The sequence below is a fragment of the Patagioenas fasciata genome, chromosome 20 (genome assembly GCF_037038585.1).
Source record: "Patagioenas fasciata isolate bPatFas1 chromosome 20, bPatFas1.hap1, whole genome shotgun sequence".
Lineage (NCBI taxonomy): Eukaryota > Metazoa > Chordata > Aves > Columbiformes > Columbidae > Patagioenas > Patagioenas fasciata.
In genome coordinates this window covers 11,460,001-11,475,000 of record NC_092539.1, presented here as the reverse complement: position 1 = coordinate 11,475,000, position 15,000 = coordinate 11,460,001, and the positions used below count along the sequence as shown (strand labels likewise).

General features: G+C 56.9%; 1 protein-coding gene across 3 annotated transcripts in view; it reads right to left on the bottom strand.

Moving 5' to 3' along the window:
• The window catches only part of PBX3 (PBX homeobox 3), a 106,066-nt gene that overhangs the window by 6,436 nt on the left and 84,630 nt on the right, over positions 1-15,000 (bottom strand). For all 3 annotated transcript variants that reach the window (XM_065854194.2, XM_065854195.2, XM_065854196.2), the window contains 4 exons: positions 12,928-13,169; positions 7,974-8,164; positions 6,006-6,141; positions 1-51 (listed from right to left, as the gene is read on the bottom strand). The exon at positions 1-51 is cut by the window's left edge and continues 115 nt beyond it. In XM_065854194.2, coding sequence (XP_065710266.1) covers positions 1-51; positions 6,006-6,141; positions 7,974-8,164; positions 12,928-13,169 — 620 coding nt within the window. The remainder of the gene's footprint in view (positions 52-6,005; positions 6,142-7,973; positions 8,165-12,927; positions 13,170-15,000) is intronic.

Sequence of the window (15,000 nt, the reverse complement as noted above, 5' to 3'; positions counted from 1 at the left end):
GCCGATGTTCTTCTTGTACCTGATTCTCTTATTGCCAAACCAGTTGGACACCTGCAGTGGGAGAGGTGGGAAGAGTGAAGGACACAAAGCGCTGGGCCCGGCAAAGCGCAATCCGTTCGGGATGTCCTGTCCAGTGCAGCACGTACCCGTGTCCCCGTCCCAGCCCTGTCTGCCGGGTGCTCCAGGTAACTCGGCTGTAACCGAGGACCAGTCAAATGCCACCACAGGTATGAGTGTGCCCTGGCTCTGCTGCTCTTTTGGCAGACGGGTGCTCCGGGTGCTCTGCTGCCGGCACACGCCCTGGGGCTGGTTTGTGGTCTCCCACCCTGAGCCATTTGCCAGTGGAACCAGAGGAGACCCGAGAGCAGCTCAGGGGGACCCTGAGCGAGGGCCAGCGGGCAGCACAAGCAATTGTTCTTTATTTTTGGGCTGGAACAACCTTGGCAGCCCACTCACAGAATCGTGTTTGCTCAGCTGAAAATGCAAGGACTCGTATGAATCAACAGTGGCTGAAACGTCACTTTGTCATCTCCCTTTGAAGATAGGGAACACGGCCGAGGTGGCTCACGGGCACCGACCGCCAGCCCATGCTGGAGCCGCTCAGCAAACTTCGTACAGCCCTTCTCAGCGCCTTTGACTGCAGCTGCTGGCCCCGAGCTCCCACACAACAAACCCTGTCTGGAGCACGGACCACGGCCAAGGCTGCCGAGACAAAAAAGCATCTGCAAGAACCCGGAGGTAAAGGGGGGGAGAGCAGTGCGGGCAGGAGGCAAATCCTGCTGCATTTTATGTAGCTATAGGTTTTGTTTAAACACAATTAATAAAAAGCCTCTAGCTTTCAACAGTAATAGGAAAGGTACCTTACACATTCTGTTCCCTAGATAATACTCCACTGTATTCTATATATTGCACTTAATATTACCTTGTCAGTCACAGAAGCAATAATACATTAATGAAACCTAGCAAATAATTATAGTGGACAATCAGATTATGCTTTATTAACAGTTTCATAATTGAGGAATCTCTGTACATCGACTGTTTTGTCCACGGATGTGCGTGAGACCCCTGTTTATGCACGCCCCTGGACCAATCAAACAGCAGCCATCACTAATAAAGGTTTATTTAATTCTCACAGTAAAATTTTAATATCACCAGCAGCCTGGGGAAGCCTCAGTGAGTGGATTTGCTTGACATCAGATCGTTTCCATTCTGCTAGTCCCAATACTTCTTAATCTTTAATATCAAGGCAATTAAAATTAATGGCCACTCATCCAGAGCCACTGTGGGCAGTGTTTCCTTGACATCAATTGTTTGATGGGATTACCTAGAGGTTAAACTAACAAGCAAGGTTTAATTGGAAGCAATGAGAGGAGCAGCGATCGTACGTTATGTTTAACCTGCACACCACATCTAAATGAATATCCAGAAACGTTAAACTATTCCTGGGATTAAAGCGCATGCCCTGCGCACCAGCAGAGCGCAGGGGCCGGGGCTGCGGGACACCGCAGCGTCCCCTGGGTACCGCGGAGACCACAGCGTCCCCTGGGTACCGCGGAGACCGCAGCGTCCCCTGGGTACCGCGGAGACCCCAGCGTCCCCTGGGTACTGCAGCGTCCTCCGGGTACCGCGGCGTCCCCTGGGTACTGCGGAGACCCCAGCGTCCCCTGGGTACTGCAGCGTCCTCAGGGTACCGCGGCCACCGCACGTGTCCCTTCCCCTCCGGGCCACGGGGCTCCCTGTCCCCGGGGCACCGTGAGGCGCTGCTGCGCTGCGCGTGGCCCGGACCGCGGGGCCGTGGCGCAGCTGCATGGGCAGCACTTGGGCCGGATTCGGCACCGGCGCTGTGCCAGGGCCGCGCGGGCTGCGGGGGTGCTGGTGCGGGGCTGCCCCCCGGCTCCTCGCCCAGCCCCACGCTCACCCCAAAACCAAAACTTGTCTCCGTGGCGAGCTGCCTCCCAACACACTTGTCATTAAAACAAACTATCTCTCCTCATAAAAAAAACAATGAACATCTTTCTCCTCCTGATCATTGAAGGCCGATTAATTAATTGGGCTTAATTGTATATTGCATTTCAAACAATACTGTTGCACTTATTTATCATGTTAATTGCAATGTTAAATAAAAAGACAATAAATTATTACTGAAATCGTCAAGAAGCCTGGTGTGGGATCGGGGCCGGGCCGGCTCGCGTCTGCCCGGACCCCGCGGGATCTTTGGCGCTCGTGCCGCGGGAGCCGCGGCTGGCGGGGGCACCACCGCCAAACCACCCCGCGACGCGCTCACGGGTCACGGAAATACTGCCGTTGTGCTTCCGAGTGCCTGTGGCACAGCTGACACACCTCATCACATGGCACAAAATACAACATTTTGAAGATCTACGTCACGCAATTATGGCACGTGATGTAAAACTAAGAATTTTGCCTCGATGGACTAGTTAATTAAGCTCGCATCTTTTTTAATCCTTGTTTCCCACCTGAAGTCAACGGCCCGAGCCTCTCCCTGCGCGTCTGCTCCAGAAGCCAGCAGGCTGGGGAGCAGCGGCGCAGCAGCCGCGTTGCAAACCAGCTCCTGCGTTCTTGCTTTAAAAGAATTCTAAATCTATTCCTTTGTCAAGCACATCCTTCTTTTGTTTGAAGCAGTGAAGAATGTTATTGCTGTAATCCACTGCCACGCTCTCCGCGATGGCGCTGCCCTCTGCGTAGCCCAGGCCATAGACGGATGGTTGCTCATGACACCCTGAAAGGGGCTCATCTGCAAAAGTATAAAACATCAGCCTGGCAGCCGCGGGAAGGGAGAACGGATGGCACAGTTTATCTCCCTCCAACACGTGCTGATCGGGTGGCTCTAAATTACAGCCCACGATGGGCTCTGTTAAGGACATTTTTTCCCCAAGAATTACCTTCTCCGTACTCTTAAAAATGAAATTGTGCGAGGTGTTCATCTTAATAGTTTGTCTTTATGCTTTTCTTGAAAAATCTTCTCTACATATTATTTTAAACACCGATATCAAAACTGAAACCATCCATCTCCCATCTGCACCTAAACGATTCTGGGAGACAATTTTCTTTGCCACTCAGTAAAGTGCTATAGCAGCAAATTTGCAGTGAGCTGCTTAATCGGGGGGGAGGACGACCCAAAACACTCACTAATTAAGTGTTTGAGGGAGAAAATGTTCTGCCATGAATCTGCCCCCAGCACTTACAAGGCACTGACAGTACAAGAAACACCTTGGATCACGGTGCGGAGCGGCTGCGGGGGAAGCCTGGCTCGGACGGGAAAAGGACAGCGCCGCTCATCCAACACGAACCACGGCCTCCGGGAGCTTGGAAAGCCAGCCGCTAACTCTTCTTTTGTTCTTCCCAGCTCTGCCCCTGCGGGTGCAGCACAGACGGCACACGGGCTGCACCAGGCACGGCCGGGTCCGTGGGACCTGGTCCGGGCTGGAAACGCGTGTCCAGGGGTTTTCAGAAGCCCTGTGCACGGTGCGGCTCGGTCTCTCGCTCGGGTGCCGTTGCTCACCCGCGCGATGCTGCTCCCGCCAGTGCTGACCACCTGCTCGATCCACGCCGAGCCCCGGCTGCCTCCTCCGACCCCCGCGGCACCAGCGTGTGCTGGGCTGTTCTACAGAGCGCGCCCAGAGCTCTTCTGCTGGACGGCCTCAAAAATACATACACGTTTCGGTGCAAAGCAAGATGACTCCAGCCCAGTTTGACCTGGTGAACACCAGCTAGCCCCTCCGTCCCACCATGCAGATGTCAAAGTGCCTTCCAGAATCCCGGATTAGGATATTCATGGCATTCACGCTCCAGGTGTGACAGCAGGTCTATCAGAACTGAAGCACCCAGCAGCCTGTCCCTGTCACACAGGCTCCCCCGGTTACAGGACACACAGCTCCCTCCCCAGGCCTCCCCATCACCGAGGGTTTCCCTGGCCATCAACACCTCGCCAGCGCGAAGCTCCGGCCATGGCGCCAAACCGCGCCTGGGGTCCATGGGCGCTGCGCTGGCTCCGGGCTGCTCTACCTCCCCCGGCAAAGGCCGCGGCGCAGTGCCACACAGGACACGATCCCGCTACTCCCAGCACCCACTGGGCCTCCCAACAGAGTCAAGAAACAGCTAATTCATGCTTGGATCAAATATTAAAGAGACAAACCCAGACCCGTGTCACAGGCTCATTGCTGCTGCTACATTTTTGGACCATCTGCCTGCCTTTTATTCCATTCTACAACACATACATTAACTCTTATCAAACAACCAATTAAGAAAGAAATCAGATCTATTAGCCCTAGAAGCAATCAGTTATGGCTTCTCAAACGTTCCACCTCATTTTCTTCACTCACTTCAGCCTTCTCTGGATCCAGCCCTCTATCTGTCCACTCTGCGGATCACACGCTGCTCTGCCGGGCACGACCCAGCGGCTGCAGAGAGCAGTCCCCGGGCAGCCCTGCCACGCTGTGCCGCGCTGTGCCGCGCTGTGCCGCGCGCTCTGCCGCGTTGGCTCTCCCAGTCACATTTTGCCAGAGAGCTGAAGAACTTTTGCTTTCTCCAAGTCAGTGTTGGCAGTGTTGCCTCTCCTAACGCCAGCCAGGCTGCTGGCTCACGCGGGGAGACATTCAGACCCCAGCTACCGACTATACTGCAGCCTATCAGCACGGCCACTCATGCATGGACTGGGGAAAACCGTCCCCACCTCCACCCCCTACCCCCGGCACTGACACCTCCCACCCGTGCAGGGCGCAGGACCCGCTGGTGCTGCGGAACCTGCAGGGAGAGCAGACCCGTGTGCGCCGGCCTCGCGGGAGCTTGTACCCAGAATGTGTCCAAAGGCAGGTCAGCAACGTCGCACGGGGGAGCAGGGCGGCCTTTCATTGCAAAGTCTTCAATAAAGTGCCTGAATTTTTCATACATTCAAGGAAGACCTATAAAGTAAATCTCAACTCAGGTCTTAATTATAAAGCTAAAGGTTGCATTGCTAATAACGCCAATACTGCAGCCTGCAATCATTAATAGTTAACACATTCGCCGCAGGCACTGTTCCTCTAAAGGGCCTGAAATATTGATAAGCAGAGCTGCTGGAGCCAGGAGGAGATGGCACAGCAGCCACGGCACCGCAGTGGCCACGGAGCCAAAGCTGCCGCCCACGCGCCGCCCTGCCCCGGGGGCCACGCTCGCTGCGGGAATCCCTCGGTTTTCCATCACAGGTACCGGCCGCCAGCAACGCAAAGCGTTGTTTTGCTTTTGAAGCTCTGCTGTGGTGAAGGGGAGGCAAAGCAAGCTCGTGGAGCTCGTGGCCCCAGCATCGCCGCGAGACACCGGCCCGGAGCTGGGAAGCACCTTGGCCTGCACAGAGAGCAGCTGCAGCCAACAACGGTGCACGTTTCTGATTAGCGAGGTGTTGATTTTCTTGCATTAACTTCACAAGAACATCTGTTACATGATAAAAGGAGCAAATCTGCTTAATACATTTTTCATTTTTGCTACAGAGAAACCACTTGTGTCACTTCAGTATATCAAGAGGCTGAATTTCTGGCTGGCTTGGAAAAACAACTTCAAGCAATCAAAGAAATTCTGATCTATAGAGATACATTATATGCTTGTCAATGAACTGGCCTTCTCCCGCAATAACAATAAGTTTTAAAGAATTTGTAACAGCCAGTGCGGCTCAGCAAGGAACCTTACTGCTCACTCAGAGGGAAAGCTGCTGTAAAGTAGGGTGCAAACCTTACAGCCTTTTTAGTTCTACCTCATTTTGTACCGCTCTCCTCTCCCAGCACAGGCCCAGCCACCGGCGGGCACACTGCCACTCCGCGCGGCGCCGCCGCGTCCACCGCCCTGCCAACCTTGCCGCGGTCAACAAAGTGAATCTGAAGGGACAACAAAGGCGCAGGGAGCTGCTCCGGATCGCCCGGAGGCGCCTCCAGAGCCCAGAGGGGACGGCGGCTGTGCCGAGGAGGGCACCGCACAGGCTGGGGTGCTGGGGACGGGGGGTCCCACCCGCTGCTCACCTGCGATACTGTGATGCTGCATTTCTTTGCCAGCTCTTCTTTGGCTTCTTCACTGGGGTAGGGGTTACTGAGGTGGGAGTAAAAATACTCGTTCAAGATTTCTGTGGCTTGTTTACTGAAGTTACGCCTTTTCCGCCTGAAACAAGAGAAGAAAACCACAGCTGTTCTTCCAGATGCACAGAGGTCTCCGGCAGGGTCGGCTGGCGTGGAAACAACCCTTGTCTCACGTGCCCGTGCTGCAGCACACGGCAGCACCGCAGCTCTGCCGGCACTCACCCGGGGCAGCTGTGCCCAGGCTGGGCAGAGAGCTGGGCAGCACCTTCGGCCCCAGCCCCACAACCCGCCTTCCTGCAGCAGCAGGTCAGCTGGGGCTAACACACAGCTGCGTGGGGCGAGCACGGTGCAGAAGGACGGGGCAGCCTCACCGCTGTGTCCTCACGTAGCCCTCGCTGAGCTAATTGGCTTCCGCCAGCAAGTAAGTGGCTTTCAGGGCTTTGCGAGGGAGACCCATCTGTGCACCCTCCTGCCGAGGGCCGCGCAGGGCCGGGCTCTCGCGGCGCGCGGGGCGGTGTCGCGGTGCGCACCCTCGCCGGAGAGCAAAGCCTCTTGGGGCACGGCACCCGGCACGTGCCACAGCAGCCCAGTGGCGCCCGGGGAGCGGCACAGCCCCTCCAGCACAGCCAGCCCGCGGCGCACTCACCGCTGGGTTACAGCGGCGGCAGCTGCGGTGCCGTCCCTCCGAGCCCCGGCGGCTGCTCTGCTCCCCAGAACGCCCTCTGGAAAGCGTTAAACATTTCCTGCGGAGCTCCCTGCCCCTCAGGGCTGGTTGCAATCAAACTGCCTGCGCCCCAGGCCAGCAGCAGCAAGCGCAATCCCCAGCGCTCTCTTCCAGCAGTATCACCATGCTGCTAACTACACTGTATCCTGGAGCAGGCAGGCTCTCCCTAGAGCTATGTTTATCTCATTACTGTGCTTCCGCTCATTTTGCCTTATTTACCTTCCTCCTTTTTAAAGAAATCACTTAAAATGTGCATCTGCAAGCTTTACCTTTTGCAGTTACTGGAGCTCTCCATAGACGTTTCCTCCAACTGTTTGTAATTACCCTAATTTGCCACACCTGCCACTGACCTCCTTGTTAATAAAATTATTTTGCTCTTGTTTAGCTGCTCACAGCTTTCAGGTGTGAAGCAGGAGAGGCTGCTCCAGGAGGTTCCGTGCGGTGCCGGCTGCTCCGCCGGGCTCTGCCAGCTGCCAGGGTCCCGCTCTGTGGAGAGCGATGGGGCTGGGGATTGATATCCCACCTCATCAGGGCTTCCAAACAGATCTGGCTGTGCCTGTAAACCTCCTCTTAACCCCCGTCTGCCTGCGTCCTCGCAGCCTCAGAAGGCACAGCCTGCTGTGGGGGCCGATGGGCTGCAGGGACGGGTGCTGAGCTCCAGCAGCGATGTGGGTGTCTGAGGGACGCGTGTGCTGGCTGCGAGCGGTTGGGAAGGTGCTGCCTCCTCCAGTCGGGTGACAGCTCGCTGGGAGACGGGCCAGCAGCTCTGGCTTTCGGACCCAGAGTCCCCCTCTTCCCTGGGGCGCACGGCTGTAACCAGCTCAGCCGCAGCCCTCCCAGAGAACTCAGCCCTCCCGTGATGGGGTCAGTGTTTTGCAAGGCCTCGTGCTGCGCGACATCGGTATGGGCAGCTATTTAAATAATTGCTGGGCTGACAAAACCGCCCTTTGCACAAATCCTACACGACTGCCACGTGAGCAGGGTAAACAGGCAAGCATCAGCCAAACAGACCGAGTCTTTGCACTAAGCGTGTAGAAAAGACACCAGCGTTTCTGACAGCGCTGGCCCTGTCGCAGCAGCTGCTGGAGCTGTTTGCTGGCCCGGAGCAGCCTCTCCCAGCGGCTCCCCAGGGCTCCCCAGCAATCGTTCCCCCCTCCCAGAGTGGCCGGAGGGACTTGCCTCTGCCTCACCTGGCATCGAGGAACCTTGATCTTAAAATCATTACTGCTTCACAAGTACTTTGTTTGAGCTGCATCTGGATGGAGCTGAATTTTCGATGAATGATGCCCACCATCCTTTCAATCTCCTTGGGAGAAATGGGACGTGTCCGGCTCTGTTCTCTGAGAAGGTTCATCACATGTGTGGTAAACTCATTACATGCCTGTGAAGGAAAGACAAGCTTAGAAACTGTTCTGTGCTGTCCCACGAGGACACAAGCCCGGGCCTGGCTGCGGGGGAGGCAAAGCCGGGGGCCGGGGTCTCTCGCGCTGCCCCATCCCCTCCGCACGCGCAGACGTGAGACCGGGACCGTCCCACGGCAGCCCAGCGGCCGCGCAGGTGAACGGACACAAGGACAACAACCGCCTGGGCTGCACCATCACCAGCCACCGCCTGACCCGAGCGGCTGTCACACCGGCATCCGGCTGGAAGCTGCCACCAAACGCGGCCACGGGAGCCCGGCTCCTGCGCCCAACGGGACGGGCGATGAGCGCAACGCTCAGCAGCCGGTACAACACAAGGAGGAAACAGTGCAAGCGCCTCGTCCGCACCCCATACGTTATGGATCTCTCTGACTCCAGCTCCATTTTCCTCTAAAACCAGGTTCAAAAAGATCTATGTAATTCGTCTTACAACTCCATTTTCAGGGATTACTCTGCCTTTCAATGGATTGTGCAAGGGAAGGAGTTAAAAGTGAAAAGTTTATGCATCTAAAAGCTCATAATTTCCTATAACATTTGCTGAACGTCTCACAACTTATTAAGTGAAGCCATCTATGAATGCAAATGCTGATTAGCAATTTGGCAATAGCCCAACATTCGCAGAATTCACATAGCTTTTCTTTAAACCAGTAGTTCATACATGATTAATTAGAACATCTCATTTATGTAGTGTGCACTTTAGCTCATTACTCTAAGTAAAATTCGTTAAGTATTTACATTTAGATAATTAAAATCTGGGTACACCCTTAAGAAAGATGCATACACTTCAGGCAAAGTGATTTTTTTTTCTTTACACTACTGAAAGTAAATTACAGGCTAATTTACATCCTTGCAGCACCCGTTTGGCGCGGCGCTCGGCGGGGCTCGGGAGCGCATGGCGGGGCTCGGGAGCACGGTGCCGCGGCTCAGGAGCGCATGGCGGGGCTCGGGAGCGCGTGGTGGGGCTCGGGAGCGCGGTGCCGCGGCTCAGGAGCGCATGGCGGGGCTCGGGAGCACATGGCGGGGCTCAGGAGCGCGGTGCCAGGGCTCGGGAGCGCATGGCGGGGCTCAGGAGCGTGTGGCGGGGCTCAGGAGCGCATGGCGGGGCTCAGGAGCGTGTGGCGGGGCTCAGGAGCGCATGGCGGGGCTCAGGAGCGCATGGCGGGGCTCAGGAGCGCGTGGCGGGGCTCAGGAGCGCGTGGCGGGGCTCAGGAGCGCCCAGCTCCAGCCTGAGAGTCCAATGCATCCCAAACTCACCTCCCAGCTGCATTTTCCCTCTCTTTCTCCTGTGGGGTTTCAGGCAGAGGAGCTCTCAGAGCGGCCGAGCCGCCGTCCCGCTCGCCAGCCCCGCTCACCCCAGGACAGCAGATTCCTCAGGTGACCCGTTTTCCTCCTTCCAGCCCAAAACGGCCACAGATGGCGCACAGAGGTGACAACGGCACCAAAATGCAGCAACTCCCTCCCTCTGACTGCCCTACAGATCCAGCTGAATCCAAGTATTTGGCACCGAAAGAAGCGATTTCGGGCGCCCAGCCACGTGCCCCCGTGTTGGCAGATCTGGGAATTCCATTCAAAGTGCAATAAGAATTGCAACTGTTGAATGCAAAATATTTCCAGATATGTCTTTTCTATGAGAAATATTCTCCACAAATCTAGTATAAAAATTTGATCTTTCAAAGCTTAAATGAGTTTCTTTGTTCAAGAAGCAGAAGTTTTTCCCTTAATTCACCTGAATTGCTGGAGGAGACCTTGCTGGTGGCTGCGCTGGAAGGGGTCCCAGCAGCACCTCCCACCTGCAGAGCTGCCTCAGTGCAGCACGGCGGGGTCAGCTCCGCACACGCTGATGCTTTGTCTTATTTTCTCTTGTTTATTTATAGCGTCCGAGCTACTTGATCCCTTTTCCAGTACTATTTTTCAGGCCTCTGCTTGGTGCCCAAGACATTATTAATAATGTCAGTTTATAAGTGATGGCCTTGTTAACCTGCTCAGAAACCTTGTAGGAGCGGGGATGCTCCTGCTTCCCTTAATGCTTCATCACGACTCTGAGCCGAGTGCAGGAGAAGGAGACAATGGCCCCAAAGAGCGCGGAGGGGCCGAGCGCCGGGCAGCGCTCCAGGGGCTGCCGGCACCTCCCAAGCAGCCACACTTCACCCCACTTTGGGGTGAATGCAGAAGACATCTGTGAACTCAGGAAGCAGGTTCCCAGCTGCTCCGGGAGGCCTGGGACCCTTACAGCACTTTTGCCTACAGCAAAAAATGTATTTCAGTGTAATTATAGAAGATAGCTTTCAATATGTCATCTCTATTATAGTAGCTGTAAATTATGGAAGGAGCTGCCTGTGTACGGCCATTTCTCCCGGCGCACGGCAAGGGGAGAGCTGCGTGATGGCGTGACACACTTTCCACTTCTCTGCCTTTTTTTTCTGAACGCGTTCCCCTAACTGGCAACAAGCGTCAGGATCAAACTCTGCCTGGAAAGCGGCTCCAGCAGACGCTCCGGTTCCTGCTGCCGCGGGGGCTCCTGGCCGGCAGCGGGGACGGCGGGCACGGGCCCCTGTGCGCTGGGTGCCCCTTAGTGGCGGGTGCCCCTGTGCGCTGGGTGCCCCTGCATGGCGGGTGCCCCTGTGCGCTGGGTGCCCCTGTGCGCTGGGTGCCCCTGCGTGGGGCCACGCTGTGCCGGCTGCGGGAGGGACCCGCGTGTCGGAACCTGCAGCCACTGGAGACGGAGCTGCAAAGTCCCAGCTGCCTGTGGGCTGCGGAGACGGGCACTGTGTTGAGACAAACCGGCAGGAGACAGTTTGCTGCCAGGCCAGGGAAATTATCATATTTCTGTCGAGCAGACGTTGCCGGGTGTCAGGATCAACAGGGAAGCGAAGATGCTTCAGATCCGCTCCACCTCGCTCTCCTTCTCCCAGCAGCACTTGAGCATCCTCCAAAGTTTCCTGTGGTGTGGACGGATGGCTGTGACATTTCAGCCGAAACCTTTGTAAATGGAGCTACAGGGCTAAAAATGCTGCTGCTTCCCCCACATCATTAAACTTATTAGAGTCAAAGGACACTTGCCAGGAAACGGCTGCGAGTGCCGACCTGCAGCTGCTCTGGCCGCAGATCTCTTCGCAGCCCGTGTCCCCGTGGTTTCTCATGACACGCTCCTGCTGGATGGCGCTCGTTAACCCACGGCCATCCCCATCCCCATCCCCATCCCCATCCCGTGCCACGGCCGCACAGGGCCCGGCAGCACCAGGAGGGCCCAGTGGCTCCTTGGAGGGTGCAGGGGGGAGGCCATTTGGGGGAGAAAAGGAGATTTGCACAAAGCTCTGCGCGGTTATTTGTTCACTGCTTGAACGACACAGTGAAAGAAGCGGCACAGACAAGTGCCACCAGCACCTGAGCCACGCCGTGCCACCAGCACCTGAACCACGCCGTGCCACCAGCCCCTGAACAGCACCTTGCCAGCAGCACCTGAGCCACGCCAGCACCCGCTCCCCACGATCCCGTCGCTTGCACCCATGCTGACACCGGCTGTCACCAACCACGCCTTTGTTTCTGGTGTCAGGAAAGAGCAAAGCAAGCAGCCAGGGACCTTTCAGAGGCTCTTCACATGAAAACATGGAAAGTCTAAAATAAAGAGCTATCAAGGTGTCCGGGCCCTGCGTCACCTGGCGATGCCGGGAGGGTAAGCGTGGTTTCAAGCAGTTTTATTGCTGCCTCCCCATCGCGTTTGTGGTTTTGGTCTGTAGAGCCCCACAATTTGCCGTGATGGGCTGGGGGCAAGCGCAGGACTTCCCTGGCTCAGCTCGGGAAACCACCGGCTGATGAGGTTCACTGAGCTGATTAGGCTCAGGGTTCGCAAGCTTTATCAGGACACCTCTGGGAGGGGAAAACGAAGACATCGCTTGAGCTTGTGAGGGGTCTCGTGCCACTGTTCCCTCCCCATCTCCTTTGATGCCGTTATTCATCACAAAACCAGCAAAGAGAGGAGGCTGAGTGGCCTCTCCCATGGGTGACAGGGAAGCTGGGGCGGTACAGCCCCCAGTCCGTGGGCAGGAGCCACGCTGCACCCAGCACCGGCTCCCGGTGCCGCTGGAGCGGCAAATGTGGCAGGTCAGCAGGTCCCAGCAGTGACCACAAACCCAGGGGTCTCTGCAGCACACTCTCCATTCCCAGACACCGAGTGCTGGTGTTCACCTGCACGGGGATTTCGGTATCTCCTATCCCCGCAGGCCGAGCCCGGCGCTGTGCCGGTGCCTCGCCGCCCGCTCCCCTGCAGCCAGCTACGGCCGATGTGCCGCGGCTGAGCCTCGCGCTGGAGCCTCGGAGCCTCCCACCACCTGCGCCGCGACCCGCGGGTTCAGACCCCGGCACAGCCCTCGCCTGCCCGCGCTCCCCGCAGCGCCACACCCGGCCCTGCCACACTTCATCCTGGGACACCAAAGTGGCACCGAGTGACAGACACACTCCTCCCCTCTCCCTCTCTGGGCTGGGAGAAACGGGCTCGGGTGCTGCGAGTGTGTGGTTACAGACAACAGAAAACACTCCGGCATGCAAGACATGCGTCCTGGGTCCAGCCAGCGGCTCCTGAAGCCGGACAGACTCCCGAAGCATCGCAGCTCGTTAGGGGAGAGGGGTGGGAAGGGGAGGGAGGGACGTGGCCGGAGCCGGGGCAGCGGTGGGCGCTGGCAAGCGGAGGAAGCAGCGGCAGGTACACGAGAGGCTGATGTCTGACCTGTTCATATTTCTCCAGCTCTGTGTGATAGATTTGTCTGATCTGGGTCAATTTGGCTCTGTAATCTGAGTGTTCAATAGAGTTATCTGAAGACCCTCCGGAGGCTGCTGCGGCTGCAGCTGCTGCCGCCGATCCCCCACCTTTCTCCGGACCTGAGACTCCTTCTGCCAGAAGCATATTGTCTAGTCTCATTAGCTGGGGATCGGGAGGGTCTTCCTCCTGGGCTCCTCGGATGCTCAAACCTTGGGCAGAAAAGAGAGAACAAGAGAAAACACAGTCAGTATTTCTTGCATCTGCCCGGCCCTGCCGCGGCCCTTCCTCCGGCCCGCGGGCACCCGCGCCGGCACCCTCCTGAGCCGCGGCCTGGGGTGCCGGGTGCCGGCAGCGCCGCAGGACCCGCTCGGCTCCCACACGGAGCAGGAACATCTGCCGGAGGCTTTTAAAGGACCGTGCAGAATCTTTAAACACTTCACTGTAAGTATTAGAGCAGTATTTGCATGAGTACAGACACGCACCTTCCGGTGGTTTTCCAAGCCAGAGCTAAATCTGCGCAAGGCTGGCATTATCTTACACGTTATATCACTGTGATGGGAGACCATGTGGTAAAAGTAAGTGCATTATTTATTTGGAAATAATTGATTTGCTTCCCATTTCCTTCCAAATGGATCTAAGCGCTACGTTACTCTTAGTTAGACCTGCACCACCTCCCCTGTGAGCTCCAAGTGTTGGTTCAAAACGCCCGGGGCAAAGGCTGCCGCTGGCTCCCGGAGTACAGGACTCCAGGAGAAAAGCAGGGAGGTGCTGCCGCTCCCACCACACAAACCCCACGGACCGGCCGCTCCCCACGGCTGAAAATCCACAGCGGACGAGGGAGGAGGTGGACACTGAACCAGGACCACGGCTGGCACGGGCTGCACCCGCCCCACCGCGACCGCTCGCCGGCTGCCGAGACACCAGCGGGAATTAACGTCCCCTCGCTGTGCAGGAATCCGGTCACTACCGCCGTGCCGGGACACTGGGTGCGTGTTTAAAATCGCTGGTGCTCTTGCACTGTATTGTGGGGAACAACATTTAAAATCTAATTTTTGTTTCAAACTGAGAATTTCCAAAGTGATGCTCAGTCAGCAATCCCTTCTGCGTCCCACAGATCAAGGCTGACAATTTGTAAGTTGAATCAGGTCGCGCGGGCACGCTGCCAAGCTGCTATCCAGTGCCAAAAAGAAAGTTTAAAAATAATTACAGTACTACAAAAATCACCAGAGCCGTGGCTTCTCGCATCAACATTTCCATTAGAGATGTAACGCAACCGTGTACATCCCAGCCCAATTAACCTCTAAATCTGTCGAGGAGCAGCATCCGTGCTGGATGGAGCGGGCACGGGGCTCTGCTGCTGGCACCCCCGGTGTCTGCACGGGCGCCTGCGGCTGCTCCTCACAGCCACGCGGGCTCCGAGCGGCTGTGCCAGCATCACCGCAGCTGCCACGCACGTGCTGAGCACCAGCAGCACCAGCAGCACCGGCAGCACCGCTGCCGCGCCGGCGGGAGCAGCATCCAGAGCCCACCCTGCGTCCCAAAGCCCGGGCACGGCGGGAGGCAACCCCTGCCCGCCAGCCTCCCAAGCTCACAAAAGCACAGCACTCGTTTTGCTCTAAAATACACATTTTAAACCCGTCACCTCTGTTTAAAACTATAATTCCATATAATTTCACAGGAATAATTAAAACGTCTCATCATCTCTTTAAATTATTTCTGTTGCCTGTTCAAGGGCCACAGATGAGCAAGGTTTGCCAACACCGCGCACTGTTCTGGTGCGCTCCTGGGCTGGCACATGTCCTGGGGACAGCCCTGCCACCCAGCCCAGGGACAGCCCTGCCACCCAGCCCAGGGACAGCCCTGCCTCCCGTCCTGGGGACAGCCCTGCCACCCAGCCCAGGGACAGCCCTGCCACCCAGCCCAGGGACAGCCCTGCCTCCCGTCCTGGGGACAGCCCTGCAACCAGGGACGGCCCTGGTACCTTGATGCTCCGAGATGCCAGGCCCGAAGCTGCAGTGGAATAATTTGGTACAATTGCTA